Source organism: Acomys minous, assembly GCF_964271855.1.
Source record: "Acomys minous genome assembly, chromosome: 8".
Lineage (NCBI taxonomy): Eukaryota > Metazoa > Chordata > Mammalia > Rodentia > Muridae > Acomys > Acomys minous.
The window spans coordinates 11,165,093-11,190,156 of NC_140489.1; the positions used below are offsets into that span (position 1 = coordinate 11,165,093).

The 25,064-nt window shown below is 52.0% G+C and overlaps 1 protein-coding gene and 1 long non-coding RNA gene across 8 annotated transcripts in view; one reads left to right on the plus strand and one right to left on the minus strand.

The window, feature by feature from the left end:
• Window positions 1–781: 781 nt before the first annotated feature.
• Window positions 782–25,064, minus strand: part of EVL (Enah/Vasp-like) — a 134,814-nt gene continuing 110,531 nt past the window's right edge. For 4 of the 6 annotated variants that reach the window (XM_084792002.1, XM_084792000.1, XM_084792004.1 and 1 more), the window contains exons 4-14: window positions 14,877–14,940; window positions 13,835–13,896; window positions 12,075–12,304; window positions 11,434–11,555; window positions 8,610–8,670; window positions 7,215–7,278; window positions 5,576–5,642; window positions 5,427–5,489; window positions 3,093–3,159; window positions 2,787–2,844; window positions 782–1,005 (exon numbers count right to left, since the gene is read on the minus strand). In XM_084792002.1, the coding sequence (XP_084648128.1) occupies window positions 950–1,005; window positions 2,787–2,844; window positions 3,093–3,159; window positions 5,427–5,489; window positions 5,576–5,642; window positions 7,215–7,278; window positions 8,610–8,670; window positions 11,434–11,555; window positions 12,075–12,304; window positions 13,835–13,896; window positions 14,877–14,940 (914 nt within the window). In that variant the 3' untranslated portion in view covers window positions 782–949. Of the gene's footprint in view, window positions 1,286–2,786; window positions 2,845–3,092; window positions 3,160–5,426; window positions 5,490–5,575; window positions 5,643–7,214; window positions 7,279–8,609; window positions 8,671–11,433; window positions 11,556–12,074; window positions 12,305–13,834; window positions 13,897–14,876; window positions 14,941–25,064 lie in introns of all 6 variants that reach the window. The other 2 variants (XM_084791999.1, XM_084792003.1) reach the window with 2 other exon arrangements.
• LOC311603138 overlaps window positions 19,202–25,064 on the plus strand; it is a 28,379-nt gene continuing 22,516 nt past the window's right edge. For both annotated transcript variants that reach the window (XR_014780960.1, XR_014780961.1), the window contains exon 1: window positions 19,202–21,628. This is a non-coding gene — a long non-coding RNA (uncharacterized lncRNA). The remainder of the gene's footprint in view (window positions 21,629–25,064) is intronic.

Consider the following 25,064-nt stretch of genomic DNA (forward strand, 5'->3'; position numbering starts at 1 on the left):
GTTTCTCTGTGTAGCCCTGGCTGTCCTGGACTCCCTTTGTAGACCAGGCTGGCCTCGAACTCACAGAGATCTGCCTGCCTCTGCCTCCTGAGTGCTGGGATTACAGGCGTGCGTGCTGTTAAGTTTCTTATTTCCTCATAGGCCCAACACTTGCATTCCTGGCTTTTAGGATGGTTGGAACCCATGAGATGAAATACACCATGGACCTCACCCCAATGCCCTCTTACCCAGCTCTTGGCACTGAGCATCAGTAAGCATTCTGCTCTATGGTTGTGGCAGCCACAGGAGGTCACGAGGTCCTCGTGGCTGGTCTCCTAAGCATGTTGATGAGGCCCTTGACACCAAGAGTCTAGGGCTCCCTACAGCCACAATGAAGATTAAGTGCTGCGACCCTCACTTGGTGGCCATGGGTTGTTTTGGTAATGTTTTGGGGATCAGGGAATCTGTGAGGGGGAAGCTTCCTCTCACTTCCCTGAGTCTTAGGCCCACTTCTGGAACTTGAAAGATTGCCCACGGAGTCCTCTTAAGTCCAGGGAGTGTGTTACTCCGAGTCCACCCCCCTTGTGATTCTGGGGCCATGTGGCTCAGTTTCCACAAGCAAAAGGTGCCCGATGGCCTGGCCACCTTCCTGGGTCCTGTAGACATTCTGACAGAGCCCAGCTGCTCTCTGAGGTCCCTCTTTGTCCATGAGTCCTGCATGCTTGGGCCTGGGCATTCCCTGTAAGGGGCATGCCACCAGAGCAGCCGAGAGCCGGCGCATGAGAGAGAGCCAGAGCCCGAGTGTGGACAGTGAACGGTTTATTATTGTGCGGACATAACACGCACTGCGTGGACAGACAAACACCATGGCTGCCGGGGCTGAGCTGCATTCTGGCAGCTCTGTGGCATGGAAAGGCAGGCCACACCGCACCCAGCTGCTCACTGCCAGCTGAGGCGCCAACAGTGTCACCTAGGAGAAAACTTGGAAGCCATCTAATAAAGCAGGTGGTTTGGGGGGTGTTCTCTCTAGAAACCAAAGAAATGTACACTTAAATAAGCAAATATAAAATACAAAAAAAAAAAAAAAAAAAAAAAGAATAGACCCGGTGTTGTGTGTCAGATACACTAAAAAATCCAGGAGTTGAAGTTTGTTTCCTCATTTTAATATTGTGTCACAGGTTGAGACTTAAGTACATCCCAGCTTCTGCAGGCTCGCTGTTTGCTGGGGCCAGCACGGCTCCTCACGATCCTCCAGGGCTGGCGCCATCTTACGTGGTGCTGATCCCACTTAGCTCCTGCCTGATGGCTAAGGGCAGGACAGGAGAGGGGGGACTCAGTGGAGCAGGGAAGTGCCCTGCTCAGGCTGCCGAGAGACCACACATGGCCTCGAGGCCCACCATCATGGCAGCTTTGACATAAATTTCTGGGGAGACAACCCAGTCCTTGTGGGCTAATGATGGAGAGACTTGAAGATGCCAAAGGCTATACCTCGCCTTGGAGCTGCCTCGGGCTGCGGTGGGAGGGGCCCAGGGTCTTCCTAGAGTCTGACAGGTGGGCACCCACATCTGCTCAGAGGCCTTTGAGTCCTTCGCACACAGGTGGAGGCTGGCTCCAGCCTGCCTGGTGCATGTGGTACAGCAGAGCTGTGGACTGGGCTGGTGCCTGGCCTCTCTCCTCCGGGCTGGCTCTGCTCTGTCTGCCTGAGCACCCACTAAGCCTTCCCAAACTCCTCTCTTCCTTCTTCTGGCCCCCTCATCCAGTTTCTTCCCCCGATCTGGGCTTCCTTCTCTTAGTTCCCCACACTCTCCCCACTCCATCACAGGCCTCCGGTACCCTCACAGTGGACAGACCTGGAGGGAACTAACAGCCACATTCAATAACAGGGTCTTTGCAGGCCAGAGCCCTCACATCCTTTCTTGGCTCTTGGCATGGGACCTACATGATGGAGGCAGGCTCTTACTACACCCTGCCTCTTTCCAGGCAGCTCTCTTGAAGACAGTTTGACACTCACTACCCCTCAGTTCATGATGGTTGCCCACAGGGAGGGGCCCCAGAAGCAGGGTTTCTGATCCAGCTATGTCCCCAAGGCTGGATTGTGGGGCAGCAGGGACAGTCAACTAACTCCCATAGCTGTGCTGTCTCGTGCCCTGCACTCATGAACACTCTCTTGACTTGTTCTCTGATGGAACTGGACGGACAGGAATGGTGCTCTCTGTGGACAAGGGTTGTAGCTATCATAGCTATTGGCTGCCAGGTTCTCACAGCACCTCTGTGTGCATCTTCCCTATGGAGCCGGCCACCCCTCTGGCTTCACAGGCCACTGCTGATAGTCTGGGACCCAGTGACTGGGGGGAGGGGGGGCAGAAGGTGGGACATGAGTGCAGGTGTGCCCTCAAAGGGCCTGGGGGACAGATGTGATATGAGGGTCACAGTCTCACTAGCATTTGCAGCCACCAGATGCTCTTTGGGGAGGGAACACCACATCTGGCCCCTAGACAGACAGGGCCATGCAGACTGTGAAGGAGCTCAGGGGCCCTCCAGAGACAGCATGGCAGCAGGTTTGGATAGGCAATGGAAGGGAACAGGAAAGGACAGAGACTTTGGGGTGTCTTGGGGCCCTCCCTCTCCTTTACAGGTGATCTTCTGGGAGGAAGCTGAGGCAAGGGAGGTCTCAGACACAGAAGCCACACCCCAGAAAGATGTGTACTCTCGGTAAGCCGCCTCATTTTCACAACCACAGACTGGGGTGGACGTGGGGTGCTGGAAGGGCAGTAAGCTCATCCCCGGCGGGAGCAGCCCCCACTCACCATCAATGATCTCCTCCTTTACCTTGTGGAGCTCCCGAACCACCTCCTCCAGGATCTCCTGCCGGGCAGAGCCTCAGAGTGAAGGGACAGACGCTGGCTCCTCAGCCAGGCCCTGGGCAGGCTCCGTGCTTGCCACCCCTCAGTTCATGATGGCTGCCCACAGGGAGGGGCCCCAGAAGCAGGCTGCAGGGGCCCGGGGCACTCCCTTTTCCTCCACTGGCCAGGTTCCTGCCTTGGTGGCAGTCAAGCATGGGACCCGCTGGCCAGACATAGTCGCCCAGGCTGCTGACCGCTACTGGCTCTCACCTGTTTCATCCGGTCCAGATCTAAGGCATCCAGGCCCACATCACTTACACCCCCAGCAGGCTTCACCCTGGAAGAAGAACAGGCAGGTGTGGGAACGTGGCTGCTGGGGCCTGGAGGCACCCACGTGGGGGAAGCCTTGTGGTGTCCGAGTTGCCCTTCTTAGGGTTCAAGAGCCATGTGCTCCCCAACCTCCTGCTGTGTTTTACCGAGGGCTGCTGGGGAAGGAGGCGACACCCTGCCTCTCAGAGGCTTCCACAGTCCCCTTAACCACACTTCCCGGCTCAAGTCAGGAGCGGTCTTCTGGCTTGGAGGGCCTACGCAGAAGAGGCAACTGAGGCAGTCTACGTCAGTGACCCCTGCCTCCCTGGAGAGGGACAGGGCTGAGCACGTCTTCCTCCACATGGAGCTTGTGTTCCTAGCTGAACTCTGGTTGGTGAAACCCACTATGGTAGCAGTGAAACTGTAGTTAGTTAGCGCCATGTGGCTCGCCTACTTTGCTCCTTCAGGAAACAGCTAGGATGTGGCTTTGCTCTTTTTGTGGCGGTCTTTTACTGGCGATGCTTAGAACACGTTCTGGACTGAGACCACGGATCTGAACTTCAGCGCCTCTTGCGCAGGCACTCTTCCAGATGCTCGCAGGCCACTGTGTGGACCTAACTCCAGGGTCCTGCACACTGTGGCGGAGGTGCTGAAGGCAGACTCAGCCTGGACCCGGTTCTCTACCCATGTGGAGACAACAGCTACAGAAGCCTACGGCTCCAGGGAAGGATCGTGCGGGAACCAGGGAGGGAGACTGGATGTGATGGAATTCAAATGTCCACTTATGGGGACAGCTTAGTGTGAGGGATTGTGTTAGGAGAGTGAGGGTTACTGAGCTCCAGGGTTTATGAGACGAGGCTGAAAAGTAAAGTGTTCATGCATCCGTCCTGCCTGAGCAGATGTTAGCTGTGGTGCTGAACTGGTCTGCCAGGAATTTTGGGTCCTGGAAGGCAAGGCACCGCAGCTGCAGGCCCTGCCTATGGGCCGCCAGCACCATTTCAGCAGTGACCGCCGGGGCCCTGAGGCGCTTGCCTCGGCTCTCCCACATCCACGCAGCAGCCATCATGGAGAGAAGGTGAGCTTTGAGTGGGTGGCTGCTGTGGTGCTGGGCACTAAAACTAGAGACCAGATTTGGCCTGAAGCTGCAAAGAGATCTTGTTCTAAGAGAGAGGCCTCAGCCAGGTGTCTGCCCATGGAGGAACGCCTGGCCACTGACAAGTGGGAGCATACGCTGAGCATCACTTGTAGGCAGAACAAGTTCTGTTGGAAGGCCACAGACCTATGCCAGTCTCCTGCCAGCCTTCTGCTTCTGATGGAGTGGGCCTCCTTTAGACTCAGTCCTGTGCTCAAGTGCTCTGCAGAGACCCTGCATAGGGACAATCACCATGCAGCCAAGCCCCATTTCCCACTCTCTCTGCCATACTGGCCTGTTCTTTGACTTCGCCAGGGTGGGTATGCTCAAGGTATCAGCACCTTCCATCTCTTCACAGTGAGGCTGCCTCCCACATCTCTACACAGCACCTTCTCTCTCACCTGGGCAGCCCTTCTGTAAAGCTCCCACCTCAGACTACCACTGTCCTCAGTCTTCTGCAGAGCCTCTCCTAGGATCCGCAGCTAGCTCTGGCACACAGCCTGGCTGACCATGGGTATGCTTGTCAGGGCCAGGCTGGAGTTCTTGCTCTTCACTTTGTTCCACTTTGCAAGCCTGGCTTCTGATGTCCCCTGCTATGTGACAAGAGCTGCTTGCTTCCATGTGGGGTGGCCAATGGAGAGATTTCTTGGTGTGGGCTCCGGGGTCTTCAAATGTAGGGCATATGTGGCTTCAGTGACTCTCTCTGACTTTTTGGGTCAGGTGAGTTCTCAGTGGTCTAGCCTGCTGTCATACTTGCATTTGGTTTGGGAAACATGGCCAGCTGATTTGTGAGAAGGCTGGCTAGCTGTGCTGCATGCAGAGGAAGATCTGAAGCCGCTGTGCTGGGGGCAGCAGCCGGCCCCATGGTTGCCCTGGGGGGGGGGGAGGGACTAACGGCTGTCTGATTTGCTTCTCTCTTCCTCTAACAGCCATGCCTCTCCAGGGCCTTGGCCATCTCTTCTCAGTGGAGGAAGGAGCTAGCCTGCACCACTGTGAGGGTCTCTAGCTTCACCTCACCCCAGGGCTGAACGAGCAGACCACCCTTCCCAGAGCAAGTTGTTAATACCACAACACGAGACAGGGTTGGGGGTGTTAGTCATGAGCAAGAGAACAGAGGAGGCCCCAGAGCCCGGGCAACACATGGGCAGTGGGGTTGTCGGTACCTAGAGTGAGGCTGCGACTGAAGGGGGCTCTTAGCTTCGGGGCTCTTTGTCACGGATGGGGTTCTACGGCAATGGAATGAAACAGACACGTGAACCAGTGCCGGAGCCCACCCACGAGACGTGCCTCAGCCCTTCCCAGAACAGCTCACCTGGACAGCAACGAGGACACGGGTTTCTCCACCGAGTTGCTCCGTTCCCAGGGCTTCCGGCCAGCCTCTGCCAATTCATTTCACGAAGGGTCAGAGCCGAGAGCATTCAGTGTCTCCCCACTCCTAAATACCCTTGACAGGAGTCTACCCAGGCAGTGGGTACAGAGCCGCTGTGGGAAGCTGCTTAGATGGAGCAGAGGTGCAACCTGGCTCCCGAGGCTCGGTCTCCCTGTTAGCAGGAACTGGTCCCCACTGTTTCCTCAAAACTTAGTCCTCTCCCTGGAGCTTGGTTCAGCTAGTAGGGCAGCAGAGATGCCAGCTACAAGAGAGTAGGCAGGGGAACCTGTCCTAACACCCCATTAATCTTGTACTCGTACATGCTCCTGCAGCCAGGCTCCCTGGAATCCCTCTGCACCTCTGTTCACTTAGTCTCCTCACACTGAGTCTGGCCTGCTCCCTTCCTCCCTTCCTGGGCCTGGAAGCAGCTTTCCTTTCTCTAAGCCTAGTGGTACAGGCTGAGGGAGCTGATCTGGAGGCCTGGGACCAGAGGGGTTGCAGATTCACAGTTTATCTGTAAATTGCTTGGAAAGTTTCAAAATTTGGAGCATTCTGGGCTTTTGGACTGGGAAGGCTCAACCCTTGTCATACTAGATTACAATCTATGCTCCAGTTCAGAGGAAGTACACTCCACTGAGCAGAACACACTGGCCAGGCGTCAAGCAGAGGGACATCAAGGCTGTCCTGCCCTAAGCTGAGCCTTGTCTGGAGACCAACCTCGGTCTGAGGAAGGTTACCTCAAAGCCCCCTGGCAGGCAATGCTGGGCCTATAGGAGCAAGATCTGGGGCTGCAGCCACACTCCAGCAGGATACTGGAAAAGTGTTGTGGGAAATCCCTTCTACTGCCAAGCATGGAAAATCCCTAACCCACACAGTAGGACAAGTAAGGGCCGTAGCTACGGCCAAAGAATCTTCCATGCTGGAAACTCTAGAAGGCTGGAAGGCATGTACACTGAGACAGACAGAAGTTGGCAAGAATGTCCATCTGTCGGTTGGGGTAACCTGACTCTGCTTCTCTTACCACATTCATGAGTCCCATGCTTGACACGAAGCTGACACTGAGTGTGTTGTTAGCTAAAGCCTGAACAGCCAGCCTCCGTGTCTTCTCCCCAAAACCAAACCTCAGCTCAGTCTCCTAATCACAGCCCCTCTGCTACAGCTGGCTGCAGTGACCGGGATAGGGCCAGGGGCTGTTTCTGGTAGAGTAAGGTCAATTGGCGATCTAAGGAGTATCGGTCTAGTTGGCTTCACTCAGGAGACACAAAATATGACATTAAATAGCTTCATGGCCAGGGGTATGGCTAAGTGGTAGCTTTCAAGACTAACGTGGAAGCTCAGAATTGTAAAAACCCTCACCACCACAAAGCCTCCAGCCTCTATATGACATCCTCACTGTGGATGGTATTGTTGGTGCCTTCCTCTTAGCTGGACCAGGGCCAAAGCCCCTTGTCACAGAGTAGATACTGTGAGAACCTGGAGTTCAGCAGTTTGACCCTCTCCACTCATCCACAGAGTGCAGTGGCCAGATCAGCTGACCACTTGCTCTGAGACCTCAAGACTTGTTGGCCAGGTGCCCTCTTACCTGAGGAGTTAGATGGCTGGCTGGTGGCTCGGGTCCCTGGGGATGGGGAGGTGCTAGGATCTTCCTAAAGTGGGGGAGAGAAGGACCCTTTCATTAGTCTGGGAGGGAACACAGCAGAAACCCTGTCTTACCCTCCGCACCCCCCCCCCCTTAAAAAAAGGAGGCCAGAGAGAGTTTCAACAAGGCCAGGGCTTAGTGAAATCCAGTCCTCCCTCACGGTCCTGTGGCCTGAGGAACTCTGAAGCTGCGGTTAGGGAGTACTAGCTGCCGCCTAAGAAAAGCCAGCACTGACCTGATGGAATATGGCTACCAAGTCAACACGCCCATGTAAATATCCAGTGGTTCCTGGCCACACGGCCGTTGTATTTGCAGCATGTGTGGCTTGAGTCTACAGAGATGTAAGTGGGTGAGGTCTGCAAGGCAACCCTGACTGTAGGTAGGGCACGGCAGAAGCCAAGAGCTATGGCAGTGGGGGCAACCTTCCTAGTCTGGGGCCAGAGAAGCCGTTTTTTAGGGAATAAAGATCACAGGGCAGCACAGGCTGAGAGAGGCTAGCTGGCGGGCAGGGAGAACTGCGCATGCCCAGGCCCAGGGAACCGGCGCAGGCGCAGCCTCAATGACAACAGACTGGCGGGGAGGACTAGAGCCCAGGGGCACCAGGCCCACCTCACTGGCTGAGCCCGTGAGGACGATGAGGCAGGAAGCACACACTGGTCCCAGCACCTATAGGTCTCTCTAGTTCTGCTAGTAAGGTGCAGCCTTCATACTACTTGTACTTGAGGCCTTTACCCAGCAGTCCCATAGAATCCTACCCTTAAAAAAAAAAAAAAAAGAAAGAAAGAAAGCTTATCATGAACACAGGGAAAACTGGTCACAATAAATAGCAGTTGAGGCTGAGGGCTCAATTGACAGATCAGGCTCCATCTGCCTGCCAAGAACAAGAGGGCACGTTCCAGGATCCTGCCATGGCTGGGAACCTCAGCTCCCACTGGGCTTGATGGATTCAGGTGGGGCATTTAGAATTATGAATTATTTGGAATAAAACCACTCTGACTTCCACAGGCTTCAGCAGATGCACCTAAATCCTTTGATGCGGCTCTGGTATGCTGGAGTATAGTGGGTCTGTGGTTCCCTGGGACTCTTCCACGCACTCCTGGTGGCTGCGGCTTTCCTGCCTACTTCTGCCTTCCCTGCTCAGTGATGGCTCCAAGGGTCTGGTCAAGAGATGCTCAGGAGGTACAAGCCTGGCTGGACCTACACCACAAAAGGATCCCTGTTGCTCCCTCTCAGCTGTGTCCAAACCAGATACCCAGTTCCCAGTGGCCTTACTGGGAGATTTGCTTATATTGGAGGTAGGCCTGAGGGTGTGGGCAGGCAGGGTAGAACAGTACCTACCGTTTGGCTCTCATCTTCCTTTCTGTCAGCGGGCTTATCTGTCTGGGAGGCTGCTTTTCTCCTAGATGTTGGGAGAAAAGAAAAGTTTTCTAAGGTTTCCCAATGAGCTAGAGCCCTAGGCTGCCTTCATGCCCACACTTGGTTCCCTGACAGACTTATGTCTGGCTTAGGACGTCTGTGTGCGTGCACAGGGCACTTGGTCAGGCACCCTCCTTTTCATGAGCCAAGGTCGGGAGTAAGACTTTCTGTGCTAACCTGTGACCTGGGCTCAGGACTGGTCTGGGCAGGAAGAAAGCACTTGGGGTGTCTCTTTGTTCAGCTCAGCTGGTGGTGGCCATAGCTTCTGAGGGAGAACGAAGGTGGCTGTACCCTGTTTATGCCCCCCAGGAGTCAGTTATTCAAGACCTATGGACAGACTGGCACCCTGGACCACCGTCTGTCTATTTTAGGTCAGCACTTTGGGAGGCGTCTGCTGCAGCTGGCTGGTTGGGGAACCTCAACTCCAGCAATCATGTCGGAGGGGAGAAGACTTTCTCTTGGACCTCAGGTAAACTAGTCACACCCTTCCCAGTCTAGAGCAACACTGAGGAGCTACAAGTGCACAGGAGAGCAGAAGGGCTGCCCCATACTCATGCACTTTCATCACATGCATGAAAATCCCTTTTACAGGACTCTAACTTTACTGCTGCTTCCTGGTCTCAATGGTTCCTGCGTCTGGCTTCCTCCCAGGTGCAAAAGCGGGCCTGTGCCAGCAATGTGCTCTGGTGGATTTCCAACTGTGTGAGCTCTCCAAAGCACCAGTGTCCTATATCCTGAGGTGAGCAGCCTGCCAAGAGTGAAGTGGCCCTGGTGTATGCTGGGGAGCTGTCTCTGGCTGCAGGGGCAGGGTTCATACAAGCCATCTCAGCCTCTCAGGACAGGAGGTCTAGTTACTGTCCTCCCAAACGGGGAACAGGAAGTCTCACCAAATTGTTGTAGTCTTCCCACCCTGCCTTATCGTCACTACCATCTGATTTATGTCAGCCATCATCACCTCTTCCTGGAGGTCTACTCCGTCCCTTCACCCCATTTCAGTCCACTGATGCCCAGAAGATAGAGGGACGCCTCGGCTGAGAGTGTGCCTCAGTGGCAGTACGTGTGCCTAGCATGTAAGAGGTGTGGGTTCCAACCCAACACTGTAAAAACGGACAGACAGACAGACAGACAGACAACTAGAGACCAAGTCATTCCCCTGTCCACTGGTGAGATTTAGAGGCCGATGCCTGTGACAGGGCTAGTGCTCACACCCCCTGTCCTCCACTGCAGGTAGACTAAGCAGGAGACAAAAGCTGCAGGACTACCAGTCTCAATGAGGTAGATTTCAAAGAGTTGCGTGGTTGGTCCTTGCAGATTGTACAAAGCATGTTTGCTTTTGTAGAGCCTACCCTCCACCCCCACCCAGCACCTGGCGTCTCCTTGGCTCCTGGCAACTCTAACCTTTTCCTGTTTTTAGAGAGAGAGAGAGTACTCCGTCTCAGTTTGGGCTGCACCACCTAGGCCAAGTTGTTAAGCTCACTGGTCTTAGTTAGGTTCAGGGAAGGGGCAAACATTTTCTTTTCTAAAGATATTTTCTACTGTTACCTGAAGCCCAAGTCACCTCTGAGTGTTCTGAGATGCAATCCAGCTAGGCAGTGAGGTGCTCTTTCAGCCTTTGTTCTAGCCGACCTCCTATAGTCTTCTATAAATGCTGGTCTCCTGAGCCTCTGCAGCTGTTTGAACACTGCCTGGCACATGTGTTGCCCCCAGCCCAGAGAACTGCACTTGTGAAAGCTGAGTACAGGCGGCACCTCCTCTGTCAGGCCCGTTCTCTCCTTCCTATAGGCCTTGACTTGTTCTGTGAAGGCTGCTTACATGTCTGGCTCCTGTCTTGGCAGTTTATGTCTGCCTAGGCTTCCTGGGAGGCTTGGGAAGGCCAGCTCTCCAGATGCCTCAGTGCCTTCCAACAACCTTTGATGCAGTATCTGCTATATGTGGAGAGGAGGCCAGATTCTGCCCCTCCATCAAGCACCAGCGCAGCTGCCTGCACTTCAGGACCCGCCTCCTCTCCTCATGCTCAGAGTCTCCCTTTTGGATTTAATGAGATGAGCTAGGACGACAGTGTGGGAGGCCCAGGCATACCCTTCTCACTCTCCTGGAAGGCAGAAGAGAGTGAGGAAGTAAGTAGCAGGGCGCACACAGCTGCCTCCGCATCTTGGAAGCATAGGTCTACCTACATAGCTATGGGGGACTGCCTTTGCTCAGTGTTTCTCTGATGATGGGAGGTGCTTTGCTGATGGGTGAAGGGTGCCTGGCTACCCCACGCTGCCAGGAACTCTTACCCACTGTACTAGCAGCACACCAGGGAGCAGGCCTCTGCTGCTGCCTTATCTTTTCTCGGGCAGAGTGCTAGGATAGCAGGCCTGCTTCTGGTCCAGCTGGTTCTCCAGGTCAGCCATAGCCTTAGAACCCTGAGTCAGAATCTCTAGTGCTAGAGCACACTTACGAGTGACAGGGCAATGGCCTGGGCAGGCCAGAACCATACCTATTGGGGCGACCAGATAATAGGCATAGAGCCGACCCTGACACAGAGGGACCCATCTTCTCCCATCTCTCTGTGCTCAAGTCATCTCTCAATTCCATCCCTGCCTCTTCCTCCACTTTCTCCAGAAAGCTCTCAAACTCTGGCAGTGTGTCGTATGTCTCATAGGCTTTCAAGTAGCCCCCTGAACGTGTCTTTGCAATGACCTTCAGTTGAGGATGGCAGCTTCCCAAGAGGCACATGGCCTCTAGGAGGCATTATACCCACCTTTTGGCCAGCAGTTTGTTCATTTCTTCCATGAGGCCGCCTCCACCTCCCCCGCTGCTTGCCCGGTTGGCATCGGACTTTGAAGTCCCACTAGGACTGGAGCCTCCAGATGCATCTTCTGGCTGAGGGTGAGGAAGCATATGTGTGTCATACTCTGGTACGGTGGAGGGAGCAGCGGCAGCTCCAGTGGGTATGAGATGAAGAAAGACCTTAGGAGTGAGGCTGCTAGTCCACACTGCCAAGTCCACAGGCCAGGAAACCAGAAACCAGGGAGGCCCGGGGACAGGCATGGTAGGTCCACAGCCTGAGTCCTTGCCAAAGCCAGTTGGTCACAAGGGAGGAGGGGAAACAAATTTCAAGCCAGAGATATCTATCAGGGGCACTCTTTTATGATCAGAGTTATGATTATATGTAGCTCATTTCAGAGCATATGCACCAGTGGTGGGGAGCAAACCGAATCAGCTGGAGGCAAGTTAAATCAGCATGACTAAAAAGCAGAGGCAGATTCGGCACTTATTAACCAAGGCAGCTGACAAGGCGCTGTCCCTGTTTACTTGTTTAATAACAGGCAGAGGGCCTTTTGCTCAGTGTCTCATTGATGAACTGGTGACCGGCCCGTTCACCCTGCCGGGAACTCTTACCCGCTGCACCCTCCTTAGCTTGGCTCCGGCCAAGGCAGCAGCCAGTCCTGATGCAGAGCTCTCATCGTGGTTGGCCCCCTGGGCTCCTCCAGCTGGCAGAGGGGGTGGAGGTGGGGGAGTGGCCCCTGTGGGTGGAGGGGGAACTGGAGGTGGAGGTGGGGGTGGAGGCCCACTACATGAGAGGGTGGCGCTGGCTACGGATGAGGGATGTCCAGGTGGAAGGATGGGCCCTGAAATGCAATGAGGGAGGAGTCAGTCTCCAACAGCCAGCTAAGGTTTTCATTCCAGAGGGCAGCTTGCTCATGGGAGAGATGAGAACAGTTTCCCCCTCTCAGGAAGGCCCTGCAGAACCCAGCCCCATCACAATGATGCCCTAGTCTAGTCTCTTCAGGACCAAGGCTGGCTAGACAGGCAACTCAGTAGCTTAACAGCTTTTGAGCACAGCAAACGTCCTCTATCTCCACTCATGCTTTTCCAGTGGGAGGGAGATCTTGGCAGTGCCGTTTTCTACTCTAAGCACTTGGCTCCATCTTAGGGACTGACACTTAGGCCCTGGACACTGTTAAGAGGTAAGTAACCGTGTGTCCCAGAGCTGACCGGGACTTTGGGTCAAGGAACCATTAAGCTGAGTGCTGGCCTCCACTATGACTAGTCAGGGAACCTCTACTGCATGCTGCCTGGACTGTCACGTGCTGAGGAAAACAGCGCAGGGTGCTTATGGCCTAATGAAGAAAGTCTACACATCAGAGGTAAATAAAGACATGTGCTTCAAGGCAAGCTCTACTAAGAGTAGGCCCAAAGGATGCCCGTGGAAGCTGAGGTTCTTGGGTGAATGCCGTATAGAGTTGGGACCAGACAGGAGAGGTGTCAGGATAGCTGAAGGGAATCAGTGGTGAGCAAAGAAAATGGGCTGCCTGGAAGGAAAAAGAATAAGACGCTCCTGTGGGAGCGGAAGTGGGAGGGAAAGTGCAGGGTGGCTTCCGAGCTGTGCCCCAGGGTGACGGGAGGGGCTGATGTGACGTTAAAACTAGACTTGCTTGGGCTGGAAAGATGGCTCAGAGGCTAAGGGCCCTGACTGATCCTCCAGAGGTCTGTAGTTCAATTCCCAGCAACCACATGGTGGCTCACAACCATCTATAATGTGATCTGGTGTCGTCTTCTGGTGTGCAGGTGCACATGAGGCAGAACACTGTATACATAATAAATCTTTAAAAACAAACAAACAAAAAAAAACCCTAGACTGTGCACAGTGGCATGGGCGGTGGAGAAGAGGTGCCTTAGCAGGTGAGAGTGCAGAGTGCTTGGAAAGTGGCTAAGGCTGTTTGCCCACGAGCAAGATAGAACTTGAGAATGCATCGAGCAAACGAGCTAAAATGAAGTACAAAAGCATGAGGCAAATGCGCCCGACACCCCTCTCCTGTGATGTGCTAAGTCCCACTTGGTACCCAGGACCTCTGCTCTGGCATTCCTTTCTGGCCTTGGCCCCCAACTCTGGGTGTTCCCAGCGCCCATGGCACACTGTGCACTTCAGGTTAGGACAAGCATGTCCCTAGCTCTCAGAGCCCTGACACAGGAAGTGACTCTCCATGTCCACTGGGGAGGGTGAGGAGGCTCCCTGGCCCTACGCACAGTTCTACTTCGTCTGAAGTAACAATCCCGTTTTGAGACTAGTTGGCTGGAAAGGTGAGGGTTCTATTGGAGTGAGGGCCGCTCGGAACATGTGGGTGGCAGCCGGATGGAGGAAGGGGACTCTTGCTCACCCGTGGCCGAGATTCTTCTCTCCAGAGACTCCTGGCGGTGCTGCTGCTGCTCCATCACTTGTCTGAAAAGCAACCACAGCAGACCTTGACCTTTCTGTGCCTGAGCACCCAGGCCTGAAAGCTGCGTCTGTGGTACCCCTGAGAGCCACAGCACTGGGCTCTTTTCTCTCTCCTCCTTCTTCCTCTCCTCTCTCTACCCTTTTCTCCGCTCCCCTGCTCCACCCCCCCCCCCCCGTGTGTGTGTGTGTGTGTGTGTGTGTGTGTGTGTGTGTGTGTAAAATGACCCTGAATGCTGTTCCTTGGCACCACCCACTTTTTTTCTTTGAGAAAGAACCTCTAACTGGACTGGACCTTAGCAAGCAGGCAAGGGTGGCTGGTCAGTGAAGTATAGGGTTTGCCTGTTTCTGCCTCCAAAACTCTGGTATTCAAGTGGGTGGTGCCATGTCTAACTTTTTCTTAAAAAAAAAAAAAGAGAGAGAGAGAGAGAGAGAGAGTCCTGAAGTTCTAGTTTATTGCCTGGCAAGTGCTTTACTGGCTGAGCCACCTCCCCACATCCCTGCACTGCCTCCTAGAGAGAGGGGTGTACATGGAAGAGGACTGGCAAGCTGGGACACATGGAGAAGGGACATCTCAGAGAAACTTGTGTGACCTTCTGGTTGATCTGAGCTACTCACTCAAGTGAGTAATGAGCTCTTCAGGTTGTTTGGAGCCTGTGGCTTCAATAAATGTGGCCTCAGGAGAAATGGAAGACCACATGCCTCCTTCTAGTGCCCCATGAGAGGGCCACCCGGCACTACCGTGTTACTAGGCATGCTTCAGAAGGGGCTTAGGGAAGTGTGGGTCTGTTGGCCATGGAGCCGGTATCCTTAGTTTGCAGTGAGCTCACAGATCCCTGGCGTGTAGTAGTGTCCTCTGCTGCCCTTGCTGCCAGTGTGTACCCTTGAGAGTGGTGGCCTGAGCTCTATGTGTCTCTGCCGGCCGAAGCATGCTCCCAGCACTCCTGGGGTGCTTGCAGGCAGGCGTCTGTGGGACATAGGGTTACCTTCTCTGCATGTCCATCTCCTCAGGAGAGGGGCCATTCTGCACCTGACGCTGTGTGGAGGGGCCTGCAGAGAAGAGATGCAGAGTGCAGCCGTCAGTAGAGGGAAGAAAGACCTCAACACATAGCTGTAATGGCACACTCCCCACTCCTCCTGGCCTCAGAGGAGATGCCGCTGGCCTTCCTTTAAAAATGGGCTCTCACACCTGTGCAACACCCGCATGCCTTCATCTCTCACTCACCCTCTCTCTTGTTTCCTGTGGCTCTTCCCTCTGAAATATAAATGGAATCCATCTGGTGCTTTCTTAGAAAAATGGGAATAGGGCTTCCTCAAGACCCAGCTATTCTACTCCTTGGAATATACCCAGAAAATGCTCTACCACACAACAGGGACATATGCTTAACCATGTTCATAGCAGCTTTATTCATAATAGCCAAAATCTGGAAACAGCCTAAATGTGCCTCAGTTGAAGAATGGATAAAGAAATTGTGGTACATTTACACTATGGAATACTACTGTATATATATATATATATATATATATATATATATATATATATATATACAGGAAATCCAGAAATTTGTGGACAAATGGAGGAAATTAGAAACGATCATACTGAGTTAACCTAGAAGTAGAAAGACTCACATGGTATATACTCACTTATAATTGGACACTAGTCCAAAAGGCATGCCCCATGAATGTCTTCACTTACCAGGAGATTGGGACAGATGTGAGGACATCCTACTGGGAATCCAAATTCTTAACTGTTGATATCTACCTATTTTTCTTTAAATAGCGCTTGCTGTGTTTGCTTCCTCACTTGCCACTGTCTCCTCAGCCCCACCAGTGTGTTAAGAATCATCACGTCTGATGGGTTCTTTTGGGTGCAGGACTAACGCCTACAGCTGGTGAACCTCAGGCTCCGACTGAACGCGGGGACTACACATGTACGGGGTAGGCCCCTCCTTGTTTGTACCTGCTCACACTGGGAAGCTGGACCTGGGGTAGAGATAGTGAGGTGCTGCACTGCTCCCTCTGTTCTGGGCCACCATTAAATGAGCTAGGCCATACCCACTTTGGACCTGAAAGAGTAGGATCCCACTGCTGAGGCTCATGTTCACAGGAGGGCCGGTGTGGGGAGCCCGCACCAGCATGCTTTGTGTCACATTTAAAGAGAAATCTAGGCTGCAGCTCCCACCAGAGAAAGAGCTGATTGTTTCCTGAGGGGCAGCAGATCCTGGGGTTTCCCCTCAATTTGAATCTCCAAATTATGTATGAGTAGCAGGTACCACTTCTGGGACAGGTAAGTAAGTGGTTACAAGTCCTTCCTGTCTCCTGCCTGGTTGTCTGTGCAACTTTGCATTCTGAGGCGGGCAGACGAGGCAAGGCTGACACCTGCTGCTAAGGAAGCCTCTGCTCCCTCCCTCCCCACCAGTGAGACTCTGGACAGCAGCCCAGCTCCTCAGGGACAGAGCACAGGCTGAGTTTCCAGTTCTCCTCTGTAGGAAAGGCATCTCCTGAAAAGATGGAACCTGAGATCCCAGAAGTGCCAGAGACAAAGGACCCACACCCGCTCAGTGACACCTGATGTAATTTCTGGCCAGCCAACGACAGCCACCTGGTCTGAACTGGGCACCATCCCAAGGCCTCTTGAGTCACTCTCTGCCTCCCTTCCTACCATTTCTCTAGCTGCCTGGTTTTCCTCTTTCTCTTTTGGCTGGAGATTGGCCCTTCCTTCTGGATGGGTGCTCTTCATGTGGCTATGTAGACAAGTGCCTGAGTAAGAATGGAGTCTGTGACCCTGGGTCTGGCTCAGAGAGTTACCTGATACAAGCCACAAAGGAGTTGGTCAGGAGGACTGCAGCTAGCTCGCAAGACAAATGTCCTCCAGCCCAGGACTCTAAGCTTTCTAGCATGCTAACACTATGCTCAGTCCTGGCCACACAAACACCTCCACATCCATATCTAGAAAGCAAAGGAAGCTTCTGGGTCAAGCTCAACAGCAGACAAATGATTGACCACCACCACCTTCCACATTTTTGTTTTTTGAGACAGGGTCTCACTGTGTAGCTCGAGCTGGCCTGGAACTTGCTACATAGACCAGGCTAGTCTGATACTCCCAGAGATCTGCCTGCCTCTGTCTCCTGAATTCTGGAATTAAAGGTGGGTGGGTGCCCCCATGCCTGGCAACCTCCACATTTTATGCTGGTGTAGCTTCTTGCTTAAAGGTATGAATTTTCCAGTCTTTTCTGCCTAGTCTCTGGCACAACAGCAATTTAGGCTCAGGATGGCCGATGGCCACTAGGCTGTTATGCTCAGGTCACATCTGTCAGCGGATCTGCCACCCCTGGTACTTCAGCAGCAGTCCCTCAACCCTGAGCCCTGGCCCAAGAGCAGACTGTGACACCCTGCTGCATGAAACGGTCTCTCTTGCAGACAGGGAGACTGATTCCAAAAAGTAAGAAGCCCGGGCCACACAGGGAAAAGAAGTGACCAGCCCATACCATGGGCTTCAGAAACAACATGGCAGAGGAGAGAACCTCTTCTAAATTTTGACAGATGACAGCTAGAGACCCGGTGCCAGTGAGTGTCCCTTCTTTGGCCCCCCTACCCTCTCCTTAGATAGAGGGGCCCTGAGGCCCAGGGATAGGGCAGCACCTTGTTCAAGGCTATGCCCATATCAGAGCCAACACATAGCCAGAACCCAGCCTCCGGCCTCAGGCCAGAGTACCTCACCCACAGGCTGAGCTTGCTTAGGTGATCTGCTTAGGCAAGCAATTTTTCTAACCTTTCCCCCCTCTTTCCTAAAAAACTCATTAAAGAATGCGACCTTTAAATGAACCTTAAACAGAAATACAGTAGCTGCCTACTATATCTTATGGCTTGTCACTTTTGGGGATTCATTTACCCAATTCTCCAATAAGTTGTATTAATTTTCCTTTTATAGTTAGGGAAACTGAGTCTCAACTTGGGAAGGGAGGACATCTTGCCTGGGGTGATCAGGCCTCTATGAGTCCAGGCCTCCTGGTGCCAGTTTATCCTCACCCTTCTGCAATGACCTGGATGCAGGGAGAGATGCTCTCCCCAAGATGCAGCACTCAGCCCTCCCACCCCAGCGCCGGCAGTTGGGAGAGAAGAGTCCCAGGAGGAGCAAGAAGGAAAGGGAGGAGCTCCATCACCTACAGGTCACTCTGCAAAGGACGGTGCAGTCACAGTGGCAGAAGCAGAAGCAGTGAAAGGTCCACTCCCTGCTGACCATTACGGGCAGGACTCCTCGGCACAGTCTGCGAGGTGCCTTTCGCATCCTGGCCACTTACCTCCTATTCCTCAGCTGCCTGGCTGGTGCAGTGGTAACCGATATGCTGTCCTGCGGGCAAGTGGGCTTCACTTTGTTAATCTTTAATGATGCTTCCCAGCTAACCTATCAGAACCCTCCTGGCTACCTGATTCCAGCATGCTCCATCGGCCCCGAGGGACTGTGCGGACCCCTTGTAGCAGCCTCAGGGTTACCAGGTGTCTGAAGGGCCCTCCCATGCCAGCTTTCCTCTTTCCTGATGGAAGCAGGGTATGAGTGCAGGGAGAGGGGACAGGTGAGCAATCAGATGAAGTTTTGCCTCTGGCTCTTCCTTAGGCCTCTTGGTCTTTTGTCACCATTACATTTGCCTTTTCTCTTAACTCACTCCTTTCATCCCTGAGTTTTCTCTGCCTTACCAGCTCCAAGGTGTATATAGGACTGACTCCTCAACCCGCCAGCAAGCATTCATCTCTTATACTGCACTGCCACCCTTGCTGTCCCCAGGCAGTAACACTGAACACTCAGCCATGTCTGTGGGCACAGTGACAGTGTCTTCTGTGTGGCAGGCTGTTTGTTTCTGCTCCTGCTGTGCCCTGCTTCACAAGGCCTGGCTCTGTGGCTGTTGTAGTTGTTTCTTCAGGGTGTGACATGAGCACTGCCTTCCAGAGCTGAACTGGAGTGATGGCTACAGAACACCCTGCTGGCAGCTATGGCAACGAGACAGGCAAAACAGCAAGGGCCAGGCCCATAGGAATAGTAACTGGGGGGATTACTCCCAGACATCACTCCTTCCTACCCTCTAGCTGCTCCTGCTCTTCGGGGGTCTTGGGGGAGGTAGTTTTAACTGTCAACTTGACACAACCTAGAATCATGCAGGACAAAGTATTGCAGAGGTCCAGAAGAGGAGACAGCTAGCTGACAGCAAGCAAGAGTGCATCTATTCCCTCTTCCCTCCTGACTGTGGCTGTGATTAGGTGTCGGAGTTCCTGCTTTGATGTCCCTGAAGGGACAGCCTGTAACTCTGTACGCCAAACAAGCCCCCTTGTCCCCTAGGTTGCTTCTGGCCAGGGTGTTTTATCACAGCAAAAATGAAACTAGCACAGGGTGCCAATGGCATATAAAGAGGCGGAAGTTCGGCTGGCTGCTGGCACTTTTTGGAGATGCAGTTGTTTTTGAATCCCCCAATAAACTCACTGGTCTACTATGCTGGGTGGAGCCAGTCAGTACCCTCTATCTGGGGTGAACACATGTTTCTTTATGATTTGTGGAGAAGCAACAAAACAGCAGCTTTTTATATTTCATCACCGTCCTTTACTACTAGGCAGGTGGCTGCGGCAGCTGCTTCCTTCTGGCCGCCTTTTGCTCCACTGTGGGCTTCTCTGAATGGCGTAAGTCAGGGCTTGCTATCAACAGTGTGGACTACTGGTCAACCAACATAACACCCCAGCACTCCAGGGCAGGGCCTGGTACAGCATACAGTGTGCCCACACTCTAGGTGGGATGCTAAAGCTTACACTGTTTACAAGAGATGCCGATTTCCCCACACGGATCGTGATTTCTCCTGCCTTTGGTCTCTGCCATCTCTCTTGAACACTGGAAGTGCGTGTGCTCTGGCTTTTCTAGATCTAAGCCTTTTGTATTTTCATGTAGAGAACTTCCAACAGCCTCCCACTGGCCTCTTTTCAGTCTTGCATCCTTAGACCTGTGTTCATTCACAGGTTGAAGATCAGAAGGCATAGTCCTTCCCTTCATTCCTCGGAGGTGACTTATAGAAACTATAGGAGAGACCTATAGAGATTCCTCAGTGGTTCCCAGGGGAAACACCCAGTCTGGGATCTGAGGCCTCTTAAATTCCTGACCCAGCTTCTGCCTGTTCTCATCAGTGACTGTGCCGGCTAGTCTTATTTTAACTGACACAAGCTAGAGTTATCTGAAAGAAGGGAACCTCAGCTGAGAAAAAAAATGCTTCCATAAGATCCAGCTGTAGTGCGTTTTCTTAATTAGTGGTTAATTGGGGAGGGCCCAGCCCACTGTTCTATAAGGACAGGCTGAGCAAGCCACGGGAAGCAAGTCAGTAAGCAGCACCCCTCCATGGCCTCCTCATCAGCTCCTGCCTGCAGGTTTATTCCCTGTTTGAGTTCCTGTGCTGGCTTCAGTGATGAACAGTGATACGGAAGGGTAAAGCCAAACAAACTTTCTTCCCCAACTTGCTTTTTGGTCATGGTGTTTCATCACAGCAATAGGAACCCTAACACCATGACCCTACTTGGATTAGGTAGCTTAACCCATGGAAGTCTTCCCTTCTGTAACAGATAGGGCTCCCCACGGTAGTTCTTCATACTAATACTAGCTCCCCTGTGCTTCCCTGGAGCAGCATGCACATATGTCAGGGTCTTGCCATGTAGCTGGGGTTGGTCTTGAATTCATGCTCTCTTGCTTTGGTTTCCTGAGTCCTGAGCTCCTTCTCAGGTGGTAAGTTTTCAGGTGTGCACTACCACACTTAGAAAGAGTATGTATGGATTTTTTCAAAGTTTCATTTTATGCATATGAGTGTTTGCCTGCATTTATGTCTGGGCACCAAGTGCCAGGGAGGTCAGAAAGGGGCTCTGGATCCCTTGGAACTGGAGTTACAGATTGTGACCCCCCATGTGGGTGCAAGGGATCTTCTGAAAGAGCAGCCAGTACTCTTAACCAACGAGCCATCTCTCCAGCCTCCTTTCACAACTTTTTAACTGGCAAACTTCCATCAATCTTTAAGACCACAGCAGATTGTGTGAAGGTGTAGGTATGATGTGTCCCCTCTCCCCAGTTCATGTGTTGAAGGTATGGCAGTGCTACCGAGAGGCAGCAGATAAGGGACAAGGTCAGAGCAATAGGTTATTAGGCTGTAGGGCCTAGTTTAAGGATGTGTGTCAGTGGTGTGGCTCTGCAGAGTAGGTCCATCTTGTCTGTAACACCCTGGCATGCCTCTTCCTGGCCTCTGTGAGGTGAATGCCCTCTCCTCCATGCCCTCCCACAACAATCTACCTTGGGACAGAACTAAGACTTCTGAAACCAACGGAGTCAAGCATTCTTTCCTCTTTAAGCTCCTTAAGTGTTTTATCACAGTGTCGTGGCAGTTTTGGTTCATATGTAAACATGGTTTTGTTTTAATCCCAGGTGTGGGATTATGGGGGCTGCTCCAGTTAGCCCACAGCTGATAATTGTCTCCTGAGAGGACATGTGATGTCTGCCAACCGTGAACTACCTCGTGTGGGGGCGTGGTCTTTGTCTGTGGGGATAAAAGCCAGACCCTAGGAGAGACTAGGGGCTCTGAGAAAGAAGAAGGCTGCTGGTGGTTCCCTCTGCTGCTCCTGGTTGTGCTGTTTTCGCAGTTGGATGAGAAGAAGTTGGAGATGTCCTGAAACCAAGACTGGACTTGTCCCAAGGAACCCGACGACCCTAAACAGCAGGAAGCAGGTAAGGACAACTGCGCCCCCTCTCCCCACTAACCTCCTTCCCCTCCTGCCTGGTGTTGGGGTAGGAGGATTGGGGTGGAGTAGGAAGAATGACTTAAGGAACCCAAAATAAAAATAGTGGTTAAAAATAGGCCAGCAATTGGCACCCATACACGGGGCCCCGAGCATAATAGTAATTTGACGTCTAATGCTGTAGCGGCAACTACGGGTTCTGAAGGCATAAAGACACTGTTTCAGGGTGCCAGCAAAATGGCAGCTTCTGTTGCAGGGTTTTTTCCTCGCCTTATACACAGAGGGGCTTTTCCGGTTTTGTTCTCTTTCTGTATTCCATTTTTTTAAAAAAACTGGAAGAAAGACTGAAGAGATAAGAAAACCGGAAATGTCACTAAATTCTCTAGTTCTGGAAAAGATTTCTGAGTTGGCGGTACAACAAGGCAGTTTACGGGTAGAGATGGAAGCACTTGGGAAGCAAATAGCACCACTGACAAACAGGAAAAAAAAGTTCAGATTTGGTGGTAACTAAAAACAGGAGTTCTCTGCTCTTGCCGCCCCACCCTGCTCTATGCACCAGGTATTCAGAGCACCTGTGTTCAGAAGGGGGGCACAGAAGACCAGAGAGCTGGAGAGGCAAAAAGAGCTTTGGAGGCAGGTGCACCACTAGAGGAGTTCTCTAGGCCACACAGACACCATCAGCTCTTCCAGTCTTTGTGCAGCATATCCTGCTAATGGTGGTGGTGAGGCTCATGATGAGACGGCATGGCGTCCAGTAGATATGCTAGATTTAAAGCATTTTAAAGAGGTGTGGAAAGCATTTCTTTCACTAAACAAATGTTAAGTAACTGAGCTATGCAGCATAGACCATAGACTTATTCCCCAAGACTGGAAGGGATTAGTGTCAGCCGTGTTAGAAGATGGTCAACAGTTACAGTGGTTATCGTGGTGGAGAAACGAAGCCGTGAAAACAGAACAAGAAAATCTAATGAAGGGATAAATGTCGTTAAAAATCAATTGCTTGGTGAAGGGTGCTATACCAGCTTAGGAGAATAAGCCCAGTCTGAAGATGTAATAATTGAACAATGTCATGTTGCAGCCTTAAGAGCTTGGGACAATCATCTCATTTACTAAGGTAATTCAAGGCCCCGGAGAAGCCTTCAGAGATTAGATTCATCTCTAGATGGAGCTATACCAGACAAGCACTGACACTGATCATGACGTATGAGAATGCAAATAGTGAATGTAAGAGAGCAATTAGATATTAGCACGAGGAGCCCCATTAGATGAAAGGATGAGAGAGACAGCTAATACTGGCTCTCAGGAGCATCAAGCCAACATTATAGGACAAGCCATTGCTAGAGGCCTCAGATATCAAAACACCTGGTGCTTTAATTGTGGTAAATTTGGTCATATACACAGAAATTGTAAGGTTAAAACTCCATTTAGCAGGCCCATTAATTCTGGAGAAAACAGAACAAGGAGATTCTGGCCGTGATAGCAATGGTATGCCAAGACTTCCAGGGTATTGCAGCTCCTGTGGGAAGGGAAAACATTGGTCTAGGGATTGCCAATCCAAGAGAGACGTAGAAGGGTAATCTCTTACCATCTGGAAACAAAAGGAGAGGCCTGTTAGCTCGAGGCCCCGCTGCAAACAATATGAGCAGTCTTTCTTTGGTCAATCAGGAAGTAACAAGCTTGCAGAAAGATGGACGCTAGATACTGATGATTTAATGCATGCTATTGAAGGCAGCACAGCTTTGATGTGGCCTTAGATAAATTTCTTACACGTAACCCCATGTGTTGCAGGTAGATGTTGAGTTATTTGGAAAGCAAAAAGTGCCCTTGGTAACAGGAAAACACCTGGTAACTGAAGAGAGTGTCCCACAATTGCTGCCCACCTGATCTTGCTCTGAGCACTTTTAGTGTTAAGTTCCTACAGCCCCTGGGTGTGCTGGGGAGCCAGAAGGAGCAGAAGCCCATACAGGGTAAGAGGCCATTTTAAGTAATAAGGTTAATCTTGAACCAACAGTGTTTTCAGAGGAGCAGAGGAACGTTACAGATCCCAGAATAGAAGCTCAGTAATTCAGATAACACTTTTTCAACTCAAATGACACTGGCTAGATGTGGGGGAACAGGCACAGACACAAACTGCTGCCCAGCTTATACGTGAGAGACAAGCCAGACCATAAGATATCACACACATGAAGAAACATACAGGAGGATGAGAGAGCTGTGGTAACTTGTAACAGGCTAGCTCTCTGACTGGGTGACGCTTAGGCAGAGTTCCCCAGTGAAGTAAGGAAATTAACTGTGACCTTAACGATAGTGTGTAGGTCTTGCGTCAAGCCCTTGCACTTATGGAGAATGGTAGGAGGCCAGTGTGTCTAGATAAACATGGCAAAGTGGAATGTGGAGAGGAAATTCAGAAAGGCAGCAAGGACCAGGGCACACAACCCTGCAAAGGCTTGGACTTCATTCAGAGTTAAGATGGATGGCCCTGAGAGCTCTGAATAAGATGTGACCAGGTTGTGTTGTGCTGGGCTGGAAAGCTCTGCTTGCTGGGTGGGTGTGGTCGGTAGAAGCCCAGTTGTTTTGAATGAACGGATACATGGGTGAGTGCATGCTGCAGGGTGAGCACAGGCCTCATGGTCACATTCCGTACCCACTCTAGAAGCTGAGGGTTGCACCTCAGGCTCAGGACTGCCTTTCTGTGCCCTGGGGATGGTTGTTTACTACAGTATTTGAGTCAGCTCTTCACACACAAGAGTTGAAGTTGGCAAAAGACTGCTTTAAAAATTATTATTGGGGCTGGGTGTGGTGGCACATGCCTCTAATCCCAGCACTCAGGAGGCAGAGGCAGGTGGATCTCTGTGATTTTGAGGCCAGCCTGGTCTACAAAGCAAGTCTAGGACAGCCAAAGCTACATAGAGAAACCCTGTCTCAAAAAATCAAAAAATTTATTGTTGTGGTTTTTGTTTGAGACAAGGATTCATTATGAAGTCCAGGTTGGTGTTAAGCTTGAAGCAATCTTCCTGCTCAGTTCTCCAAGTGCTATGATTACAGGTGTGCATTACCACACTAGGTTTGGTGTTATTCTGCAGGAAAGAGATTATACATGCTATGAGAGAGAGAGAGAAAAAAACTGCTGTCTTTGCCCATCAAGTGACGTGTTCATAATTAGTCCCTGATGAAGGTGGGTTACCATTAGACAGTGTGCTACCCAGACAAGCAGTCTCTTTGGGAGGCACTATGATGGGGAGAGACCTGGACCGAGCACTAGTGTGGCACTCAGCAAATTATGGAATGCTATGGTCCTTTACCTAATTCTTCTTCCTTTTTTTTTTTTTGGAGGGGGGGATTGGTTTTGTGTAGCCTTGGCTGTCCTGGACTTGCTTTGCAGACCAGGCTGGCCTCAAAGTCACAGTGATCCACCTGACTTCTGC